This window comes from Trachurus trachurus (assembly GCF_905171665.1).
Source record: "Trachurus trachurus genome assembly, chromosome: 1".
Lineage (NCBI taxonomy): Eukaryota > Metazoa > Chordata > Actinopteri > Carangiformes > Carangidae > Trachurus > Trachurus trachurus.
Window position 1 is genome coordinate 35,635,617 of NC_139891.1, and position 11,636 is coordinate 35,647,252.

General features: G+C 47.2%; 1 protein-coding gene across 1 annotated transcript; it reads right to left on the reverse strand.

Moving 5' to 3' along the window:
* Positions 1-2,405: 2,405 nt before the first annotated feature.
* Positions 2,406-5,341, reverse strand: LOC310985046 (interferon regulatory factor 2-binding protein 2-A-like). The gene is made up of 2 exons (XM_083970481.1): positions 4,067-5,341; positions 2,406-3,205 (listed from the first exon to the last, which is right to left on the reverse strand). Exons 1-2 carry the CDS (start codon positions 5,025-5,027, stop codon positions 2,475-2,477), a joined length of 1,692 nt encoding a protein of 563 aa, XP_083826607.1. The 5' UTR covers positions 5,028-5,341; the 3' UTR covers positions 2,406-2,474.
* Between the last annotated feature and the right edge of the window lie 6,295 nt (positions 5,342-11,636).

An 11,636-nucleotide genomic window follows, 5' to 3' on the forward strand; every position in this document is an offset into this window, starting at 1 on the left:
TTAATGATGAATAATTTCATTTATAAGTTTATATAGTGGTTAAAAATGTTAAAAGCATATTGGTATTCATGTTTTTATGTGATTCGGTATATGACGGTAAAAAGTATACTTCCCCTTTAAGAACGCATGGGTGTGTGGGATTTTCTGTTGATCTGAGAGCAAGCAGTCAGAGCTTGATAGCTGGAGAAGCAAACGGTTTTCTTACCTGCTTTTTTAGTAATTAGTTGCTACAAGTGTGTTAGCCAGCCACTTTGTTTGTAATCCTGTGGAATAAAACTGGAGATTTTTTATATATTTTTTTCTTCGCAACAAAAACGTTTCCAGAGTGGATTTTGTCGACCTGCACAGCTGGGCTAGCTACAGACACTGCCTGTGGAAAAGCAACTTTTGCTAGCAATAGACCGAATCTCCTTGTTGTTTACATTCTACTTCCGGGTAGAAAACCAGCACGTAATTTGAATGAGATCAATAGTAACGAACGAGAGTTTAGCTATATATCATATTTTTCACGCCCTATCACCGTTTAGACAAATCTGAAATGATTGAAGAAACATTACTATTTCTGTGTGTGTGTTTTGTGTTGCTATGTGTTGTATTTATTCAGTTTGGGGGAATCACAGTGTCTAGAAAGCATCAGTGTCTCAGCTGACAGGGACAGCTAACGGTAGCTAAGCTAACGGCGGCAGCTAAGCTAACGGCGGTAGCTAAGCTAACAGCAGGACGTCAGCTGTTAAAACCCTCCCGTTGTGGGACACGACATGAAACTACTCCAGTTAGCTCAATCATGTTGTAACTCAGATATCCGCTGGAGAAAATATTTTTTCATGGAGCGTTTATTGAGTCACTGAGTTATTAAAGTTAAACAGGTAGCTAACCGTTAGCCCGGCTAATCTCTGATAACCATGACTAATTACAAAAATGTGCACACGTAAATAGTAATGTTTGTCCAATCATTGGTTTTATAGACTTTACAAACATCAGATTAGTCTAAACGGTGATATAGTGACATGAAAAAGTAGATATATATAGCGAAACTCTCGTCCGTCACTATTGTTCTCATGCTGGTTTTCTACCAGGAAGTCGTTGTAAACAACAAGGAGATTTGTCCTATAGACTGTTGAGTAAGCCACTGCAAGATCTCAAGCTATTTAAACCTCTACATTGCCTTTGTACTACATGGGGGGGGGGGGGGGGGGGGGGGGTAAGGGGGGGTATAAGCTGGAAACACACCGACTATTTTTAGCCCCCGCCTCCCCCCTCGACACACACACACACACACACCTCTCCCTCTCTAATCTACTGTACTAAGTGTTTATGTAACACCTCCCCCCCTCCTCCTCCTCCCTCCTCCCCCTGTTCCCTGGAAGCCGGTTGGTTGCCGTGGTGACGTCACCGCTGCCCGCTGACTCACTCACTCAACACGATAAAGACGCGGAGACACCGAGGAGGTTTTTTTTTATCACAACGTCTCAAACTGTATTTGGCAACAAGTGCATCAACATGAAACAGCTACAGAGTCAAGTGCTTCTTCTCCTTTTTCTCCTTCTTCTCCTTCTCTACTGGCTGAGCAGGAGGCGACGTGCACGCCCCTCTGGACACGTGCACGTCACCGTCTCACCTGCTGCTCCGCAAAAAAAAAGAAAGAAAATATATATATATATATATATAGAAACACAATGTATTGAAAAAGAAAAAAAGTCATAAAAGTCCACAGCCACGTTCACCATCATCAGCACGTGGTTCCCTTGTGTCCAGTATGTACACGTCACGTCCCAGTTTGGATTAAAGGGATAGTTCAATTCAACATTTTGGCATCAAATTGGCCCATTGCCATAATCCCTATAGTCATAGCAGTAGGTTCGTTACCTTTAATTGTCGGTGCAAGTTATTTTTTGAACGGTAGAGCAGAGCCGGGATTTCTTGGTTTCCCTCATCAAACTCATCAAATACACAATCCAACAACTCCACAACGCTCTGGTGGACAAGTTGTGAGCTGCACATTCACCACGCTATGAGATAATAACACAACGTTACCACACAGAGTTGTTTTAGAGGGAAATACAGAGACTGCTTGGGAAAAACTGTCCCTGAAGGCAACACGCATCAGCGGTTTTGCATGAATTTCCCTCTAAAACAACTCTGCGTGGTAACGTTGTGTTATTATCTCATAGCGTGGTGAATGTGCAGGTCACAACTTGTCCACCAGAGCGTTTTGGAGTTGTTGGATTGTGTATTTGATTAATTTGATGAGGGAAAAACCAAGAAATCCCATGAGCCTCCGTAGCGTAGCTCTGAGCAGCTCACGGCTCTGCTCCACCATTCTAAAAATATCTTGCACCAGCAATTAAAGGTAACAAACCTACTGCTATGACTATAGGGATTATGGCAATGGGCCGACTTGCCAAAAATATTAAACTATCCCTTTAATTAATGAATTAATCCAAATAAAAAACAGGAGTTCATGTGGCTTCAGCTCACGGGTCCCGCTCCTTTTTGACCTTAATGTCTCCGGCGAGGATGGTGGCGATCTCTCCCTGCATGAAGGCCCAGGGCACGTTGGAGCCGACCAGCGGGCAGCGCTCGCCGCTGGGGCAGTAAACCTCCCCCGTTGCCCCCTGCTGCTTGATGCTCTCGCGGCTGCACGGGAAGCAGAACTTGTGCGACGGCACCGACGGACACTGGACGAAGTGCGTGTCCTCCAGCCGCTCGTGGCACAGCGTGCAGCAGAGCGGCGCGCTGCCCGGCGGCGGCGGCAGCGGCACCGAGCTCGAGTCCGGGAGGCTCTGCTGCTGCTGCGGCGGGGGCAACTGGGGCGGGGGCAACGGGTCCATGGCGCTCACCAGCCGCCGCTGGGACGGAGACAGCGAGGAGGAGGAGGAGGAGGAGGAGGAGGTGGAGTGGACCTGGTCCTTGGGAGAACCGGCGTTGTCGGTGGCGAGGATGAGCGCCGCCATGGGCGACTGGCCGTTCTGCTGCGCCGCCGCCGCCTCGGGGGGCGTGGTGCGGGAGGAGGAGGAGGAGGAGGAAGAGGGGGGGGCAGCGGCCGAGGAGGAGGAGGAGAAGCCCGGGGGCATCTTCAGCGCCTCGGAGTGGGGGGGCAGCCACAGCGGCCCGTCACCGTTCAGCTTCGCCGCTCCGCTGCCGTCAGCGTCCGGCTCAGGGGACGCCTTCCTCTTCAGGCCGCGAGGGGCGTGTTTACCCCGGTCTGTGGGCGAGGAGGGGGGGGGGGGGGGGGGGCAGAGGAGAGGGGGGGTTAGCACAACCACCACTACACACATACACATTTATATTTGTTGAATTATTGTGTTTGTTTTTAGATATCTATTGAGGTGTGTGTTGGAATGTATGTTTTTTTTTTAAATGTTTTTATGTTTTTAACACCTAGACTGCAACCAAATTGCCCAAGTTGGGACAAATAAACTACTTGACTATACACACTGTGTACACACACACACACACACTGTACACACTGTACACACACACACACACTGCTGCTGTGTGAACAACGACACAGGAAGTTTCTCTCCCTCTTTTATTCTTTTATCTCCACGTGCAGCGAGGTGAACGGGTGCGTGTCCGCGTGCAGCTCCAGCTCCGTCCGTACAAAACACACACACACACACAACATAAACACACGTAAATTGGAAACTTTCCATGGGATATATATAATATATGGGAATACATTTACTAAATTGAAGGTTGACCTTTCACAGGGAACTTAAATATAGTTGGGGGAAATATATTGTGGCATAATCTTGGCTGAAACTACCAGATTTCCAGTTAATTCCCATAATTCCGATGGAAAGTTTCCAATTTGGAAGTTCTACTTGCAAATAATCTGTTGAAATGTCATGTTTTTTAATTGTATTATTTTGCATGGATGTCTGCTTATGACAAAAATAAATACTTAGATGATACAGTTTGTTTAAATTAGCCCCAATTTCCCATAAATTCCCATAATTCCCATGGAAAGTTTCCAATGTGGACATTTGCAACCCTCAACACACGTAAACACGCTGCCACATTATTTCATTTCCTGTTTCCATAGCAGCAGCTGCAGCCGTACCTGTCTTGGAGGACGTGGCGGGACCGGGTTCGAACCCCATCATGACCCGCTGCTGCATGGCGGCCTGCTGCTGCTGCTGCTCCTTCTTGAACCGGCTGTCGAAGCTGTGCAGCGCCATGATGTCCCGCACCGTCTTGTTGCCCCCCACCTTGTTGCCCCCCACCACCCCCCACTCCTTGTGTCCTGTGTCCTGCAGCTCCGACAGCCCGTTGTCCGCTGTCCGGTGCTGCTGCTGCTGCTTGTCCCGGGGCTCCTCGCCCCCCCCACCCCGCTGGGCCTGCAGCAGCCCCCCCACCACCCCGACCACCGGGCGGCCGTTCAGCGGGTGCACGGTGCCGATGCCGCCGCCGTTCAGCAGCGGGTGCACCAGGCCGGGGGGGGGCACGGCGCCGCTGCTGCCGCTAGTCCTGCTGCTGCTGCGGGGGTTGGGGTTGGGGCTCTGCCGGTTGAGCTCCGGCGGCTCGTCCGGCTTGGGGAAGCCGTTGAGGCCGTTGGGGTGCTGCTGGCGGCCGCCGGCCTGGTACTCCGGGCCCAGCAGCCGGGGGGGCGGCCGGTCCCCGGACAGCGGGTATCGGTCCAGCGGCTGCGGCGGCGGCGGCTGGCGGGAGCTCAGGTCTCCTCCTCCGGCGGCCGGGTGGTGCTGCTGCTGGTGGTGGTGGATGTGATGGAGGTCCTTCCCGGCGTGGTGCTGCTGCTGCCCCAGCGGGGTGGGGGGCTTAGAGCGGCCGCCGCCGTCCGGGAAGCCGCCGCCGCCGCCGCCGTGCGCCCGCTTCAGCTGCCGCGCCGTGTCGATGACGAACTCCACCCGGTCGGCGCCCTCGTAGTTGACGCAGCCGCGGCAGACCGGCTCGGTGAAGTCCCAGATCAGCGCCCAGGGCATCCGCGGCAGGTCGCACAGGTAGCAGGACTGGCGGCGCGACGACACGACGGAGGAGACGGAGGAGGAGGAGGAGGAAGACATGTTGTTTCCCCCACAGAGGAGAGGAGCTCCTCCAACGGCTACGATCCAAAAATCCAAAATGTCCGTCGGCTCGATGTGACGTCGCAGCGAAGAGGGAGAAAATAAACGATCCAGTAGAGGAGGAAGAAGCGGGAAACGGGAGGAAGGAAGGAAAGAGAAGAGACTAGCGGGGGATTTTCCGTCAGAAAGCGGCGGTGGCGGCGGCCGGGACCCGGGACCGGGACCGAGACCGAGACCGGCGGGAGTTCATCTTCATCATTTTCGTCGTCGTCGTCCGTCCGTGTGTCCGTTACCTCCGCGCCTTGCTTTACAACTGAGCTCGAGCCCTCCGTGTAGCGCCGTGACGTCAGCGCTGAGCCAACACACACAGATCGTCTCTAAGCGAAGGGAGAGGAGAGGCCTCACTCCGCCTCATGTGACAGGGCTGACAAACTGAAACTGATAAAAAAAAGAAAAAAAAGAACTCAATGTTGCTGTGAAATGGTTTAATAAAATATATATTTTTAGATTAAATATAAATTATCTTCATCATTTTACCCATATAAATACAAATGTATTCATACAGGACTGACAAACATCCTGTCAGCTAATATTAAAACTATAAGGTTTTAAATAGAAAAGGTTGTCAAATTGTTTAATTTTTTTTTAGATTGAATATCAATTATGTTCATCAATTTATCCATATCAATACAAAACTATTCATATGACAAGACTGACAAACGTCCTGTAAAATAAAATAAAAACTAAATGTGTTTTTAACTTGATCAAAACAGGCTGTTTAATGGTTTAATAATTTTTTTTAATTAAATATCAATTATGTTCATCAATTTATCCATATAAATACAAAATTATTAACATGGCAGGACTGACAAACATCCTGTCAGCTAAAATTAAAACTATAAGGTTTTAACTAGAAAAGGTTGTGAAATTGTTCACATTTTTAGATTAAATAACAATTATGTTCATCAATTTATTCATATTAAAAATGATTCATATGACAGCACATCCTGTTTAATAAAATATAAACTCAATGTGGTTTTAATTTTGGCAAATTTACAACAGCTCAAAACAGACCGTGAAATGGTTTAGTAAAATAAATACTTTTAGATTAAATATTTAATAAATATTCCAAAATGTTTCATTTTATCCTAATTTAGAATCCCAACCATATTTAAACATGTATAAATATGAAATATGATTGATGACTGAATCTTAGAGAAACAGCTCTCGCTATATCTCATTTTTCATGTCACTATATCACCATTTAGACTAATCTGATGTTTGTAAAGTCTATAAAACCAATGATTGGACAAACATTACTATTTATGTGTGCACATTTTTGTAATTAGTCATAGTTATCATAGATTAGCCGGGCTAACGGTTAGCTACCTGTTTAACTTTAATAACTCATTGTCCATGAAAAAATATTTTTTCCAGCGGATATCTTAGTTACAACATGACTGAGATAACTGGAGTAGTTTCATGTCGTGTTCAAAAACAGGAGGGTTTTAACAGTCCTGATGTTAGCTTTGCTACCGCCGTTAGATACCGCCGTTAGATACCACCGTTAGCTGTCGGCTGAGCCACTGATGCTTTCTAGACACTGTGATTCCCCCAAACTGAATAAATACAACACATAGCAACACAAAACACACACACAGAAATAGTAATGTTTCTTCAATCATTTCAGATTTGTCTAAACGGTGATAGGGCGTGAAAAAGATATAGCTAAACTCTCGTTCGTTACTATTGTTCACATTAAAATTACGTGCTGGTTTTCTACCAGGAAGTAGTTGTTAACAACATGGAGATTCGGTCTATTAAGAGCTCACATTAAGCTTTGATTTGTAGAGAACAAGCTGCTGTGGTTCTTATAAATCTGTCTAAATAAAACTTCACTCTTTAATAGAAGATCTCTGCCATGTGGTCCAAACACGAGCGCTGGAATCGGAGGCGGAGTGAGAGCTCTTCCTTCGCTCAGCAGCTCAGTGGCTGCGGCCCCGTGGGGCGGGGGGCGGGGGGCAGTGGGGACAGGAGGGGGGGCAGCAGAGCCGGAGCTCAGGTTCCTCCTCGGGTTCAACAAGTGCTGCAGCCGCACGAGCACCAGAGACGTTAGAGACCGTTTCTACTCACTCTTTATTTTTATTGACTGTTTGTTTGTTTTGTTTTGTTTATTTAGGCTACTCCACGTCAGAGGCTCGTGCTGCTGCAGGTGTGGACACGTCACTTCAGTAGTGGGGGGAAGGGGGGCACGTGAACTCGGTGCAGGATGGAAAAACAACAAGTGCCTCGCGCGCCTGTTAGAATCCTCTGATGCATTCCAGGCCCTGCAGCGGGCAGCGTGACGTCACGGTGACGACGGGCCAATCACAGAATTCAGCCGGCGTTGCCAGGCAGACTGTGAGGACGAACCTCCACATGAAGTCACGTCTGCTGCTGCTGCTGCTGCGTTCAGGGCCGTCGGAACTCCGAGCTCCTCTGAGCTGGTGGTGCGTTTGAGGTCTAGGGTTAGTGTTGTAAATCCGTTTTTTTTTTTTTTTTTTTTTTTACTTCCTCCTCCTCCTTCTTCTTCCTCTTCTTCTTTGTTCTTTTTAAATGGACAACAAGGAGTTTCTATTTGGTTATAAAAAAGTCTCACGTTAATGTGGATGAATCTATGTTACCACTTGTTAATGGCTCCATTTTCAATAAATATATCGTTTTGTCTCTATCGTTATTTTGTTATTTTAATTAAAGCAGATATCAGCTTCACGGCCGTTTCGGCTAATGCTGCGTTCAAGGCAGGCTTTTGAAACCGTAAGTTACAGCTTCAAGTCACAACTACGACTTGGTAGCGTTCCAGGTAACCCGTAGCTCGTGTTTTTACCATCCTGTTGTCTGTGAAAGTTCCCTATAACGGCCACTCGTAACTTCCGACCCGTGAACTCGTACCAGATCGAACTGGTATGACTTCACAGGAAGGAAAAACACAAAGTACGAGTTTCTTTGAACGCACCATGAGTTAGCAGCCCCCGCCCTTGTCAGGCATCAATTGGTCCTCGTGCTACGTCACCACATTCACGCGCATCCCTTGGCTGCACACACAGCCCTTCATGCCGTTCTCTCTCCTCATTGGATAACACTTGTATCCCACAAGGAAAATTTTCTCCTCGGGTTACAGCAGAGCAGAGTGACGGAGAGACTCGTGTTTAGGCTGAAATACTTCATGTAAGTGATTGCTGACGGAAAATAGGACTATTTAGGACTTATATTAACAAAAACATTCCACTGATATCTGCTTTAATGGTGGAAACGCTGGGCGAGCCGACCAGCGTTTTCGCGGACGCTGCCCGGCAGGTCATGAGAATAACGCCGCCGAATCGCCGTTTATGGTCGGAACTACGACGGTATGTGATCGTCTTCGAACCTCCAACTTTCATTCTTAATGAATAAAAACATTCTTGGCAAGACGTCCGTCCTGCGCCGGTCCAAGAATTTCACCGTGCGCGCGAAGGCTCGTGGTAAATGTAGTATGAGAACACTTACTCCTCGTTGTCCCTTTAAATGTTTAAATCTGTTTCATTTTTCATGACCCGGTGCAGCAGAGACAGACAAACATGAAGCACTTTAAACTCTTTGAATGGTTTTTAATAACCTGGTTGATTTATTTGTCTCCATGTATTTTAAAAAGCTTGAAACTACGGTGGCCCTGGAGGCTCAGCTCACCACAACCACAGGTGAGATGACGTGTTGCCTTCAGGTCTGTAGCGCCACATTATGTAATAATCTGCCACATTTTGTAATACAATACCCAATATGTAATAAACTTTGCTGCATTTTCTAAAAGGTTGTTACACAATAACCACATAATAACAAAATTATTAAATTTCCTAAGTGCAACACTCGCAATTTTTATAATAACTAATACATTATGTAACAACTTATTTCAAAATGCGGCAAAGTTTATTAAATACTGCGATCAAAATGTGGCAGATTATTACAAAATGCAGCGTTATGACATCATGAGGTGAACATTTATGACATTATTACATAATACAACTTTATTACATCATGTGGCGTTCGAGGTCTCAGTAAAACGTCATACGTGCCACAAACTAACACTCACCGACCAGAACTCTGACGACTTTGTCCTTGTGAACCAGAACTCTGAGGGAAACGAACTGATTAGACTCTGGTTGTTCACGGGTCAAAGGTCAGAACCCCCCCCACACACACACAGACACTCCCCGACCCTGTAACTATGCAGTCAGCTGATCGTCCTGCTGCTGCTGCTTCCCACAGCGTCGAGGGGGAATCATGTGATTTCACTTCCCAGATGGAAACACAAACATGAACCGACAACATGGACGTTTCCCACATCATTCAGCACCGAAACACACACACACACACACACACACACACACACACACACACTTCTTCTAACAGCGAAACTAAACTTCTTCTAAAAAAAACAAACAGACCAAATTCAACGAGGTCAGAAAAGATGATTAATTATTTTAGTGTTGATGTTTAAACGTTAACCCCAGTGACTGTGGAGGAGTGTGTGTGTGTGTGTGTGTGTGTATATGTGTGTGTGTGTGTGTGTGTGTGTGTGTGTGTGTGTGTGTGTGTGTGTGTGTGTGTGTGTGTGTGTGTGTGTGTGTGTGTGTATGTGTGTGTGTGTGTGTGTGTGTGTGTGTGTGTGTGACTGGATGATCAATGTTTATGAGTTGATTATCGATCTGAAGGTGTTTGATCAGAGTCTGAACAGCGTCGAGTCGTCTGCAAAGAAACTGATCCATGAAGCTTAAACAGACACCTGGACTCCACTCCTTATTATGTCATTATTAATACTATTATTAGTAGTAGTAGTAGTAATATTATCATTATTGATATTATTATTATTATTATTATTAACAAGTTTTCAGACCTCATGATGAGTTCAGGGGCCGTAGTTATTCATCGTTTTCTCTGGAAATAGAAACTGAACTGGAACTGTTGAACCCAATGACAGATCTGGTCTGGACCAGACTTTTCCCCTCCTCACCCCCCCCCCCCTTCCTTCACCTTTAGAAAGACTGGGACCTTTATTACCCCCCCAGCCCCCCCTCCACCACCACCCACCCCCCCTCCTCCGTGGGCTGATCACACATAACAAAACCGTCCTCGCTCCTCGGGGACGATCAGGTATCAAACCGGTCACAGGACCTGGACGAGCTGCTGAAGCTCAGTTTTGCCTGATCAGCGGAGTCTTTAAATAGCCCCCCCCACCCACAACCCCCCCTCCCTCCTGCCCCCCCTCCTCCCACCACTCTGAGGGGGGGATTTGCAGACTTGGCCTCGTGGCCACAGGGGTCGACCCAGTCAGTTTATTCAGCTTAGCAGTTTCACATGAGGGAGGAAGTGTGCACGATGGGAAACCAGCTCAGGAAAACGCAGAGTGGAGCGGGGGGGGGGGGGGGGGGGGGGGGGGGTCAGGAGTCCAGCTCCAGTTAACTGTTTACTGGCCCTGAACATTCACATTCACCACGCTATGAGATAATAACACAACGTTACCAGACAGAGTTGTTTTAGAGGGAAATTCATGCAAAACCGCTGATGTGTGTTGCCTTCAGGGACAGTTTTTCATCAACAGTCTCTGTATTTCCCTCTAAAACAACTCTGTGTGGTAACGTTGTGTTATTATCTCATAGCGTGGTGAATGTGCAGGTCACAACTTGTCCACCAGAGCGTTGTGGAGTTGTTGGATTGTGTATTTGATGAGTTTGATGAGGGAAACCAAGAAATCCCATGAGCCTCCGTAGCGTAGCTCTGAGCAGCTCACGGCTCTGCTGCGCCGTTCTAAAAACAGCTTGCACCGACAATTAAAGGTAACGAACCTACTGCTATGACTATAGGGATTATGGCGATGGTCCAATTTGACAACAAAATGTTGAACTATCCCTTAATCTACATAACAGGAAGTGTTTCTGGGGAACTCCAAAAGCGTTTTGATGACTCTGAAAATTCTCCAGACCCTAACCCTTGGCATGACAGTGAGTAGAAGATTGGTGAACTATTGATTTTGGGTGAAGTATCCCTTTAAGTGAATATATTCTTGGAAATATTTTGAGGTTTTGCAGTGTGTGTGTGTGTGTGTGTGTGTGTGTGTGTGTGTGTGTGTGTGTGTGTGTGTGTGTGTGTGTGTGTGTGTGTGTGTGTGTGTGTGTTAGCGTTTAGCTCCACAAAGCTAAGGACCAGTCAGAGTCCAGAGGTTCCAGATGTTTCGAGGTCAAACCAGTTTATTTTTGATCAGTTTTTACTTTGTTCTAATGAAAATAAAAACATCTGTCCCGTCCAACGCCCTGAGACTCAGCGGCCACCGCCACCACCACCACCGCCGCTGCTGCTGCTGCTGTTGGCGTTTATGGGATAAAATGTCCAAGTCCAAATAAACCCGGAGAAAGAAAAAAAAAAAAAAAAAAACCTCTTCTGGACGCCTAAAGCATCTGGAGCGGCGGCGAATGGCGGCGGCGACGGTGATGTCACCGAGGGCGAAGTGAGGAGACAAGAAGAGAAAAACAACAAGGCTCTGTTTCTCCCCTCCCCCCCTCCCCCTCCTCCCCCTCCTCCCCCTCCCTCTCCATCCTA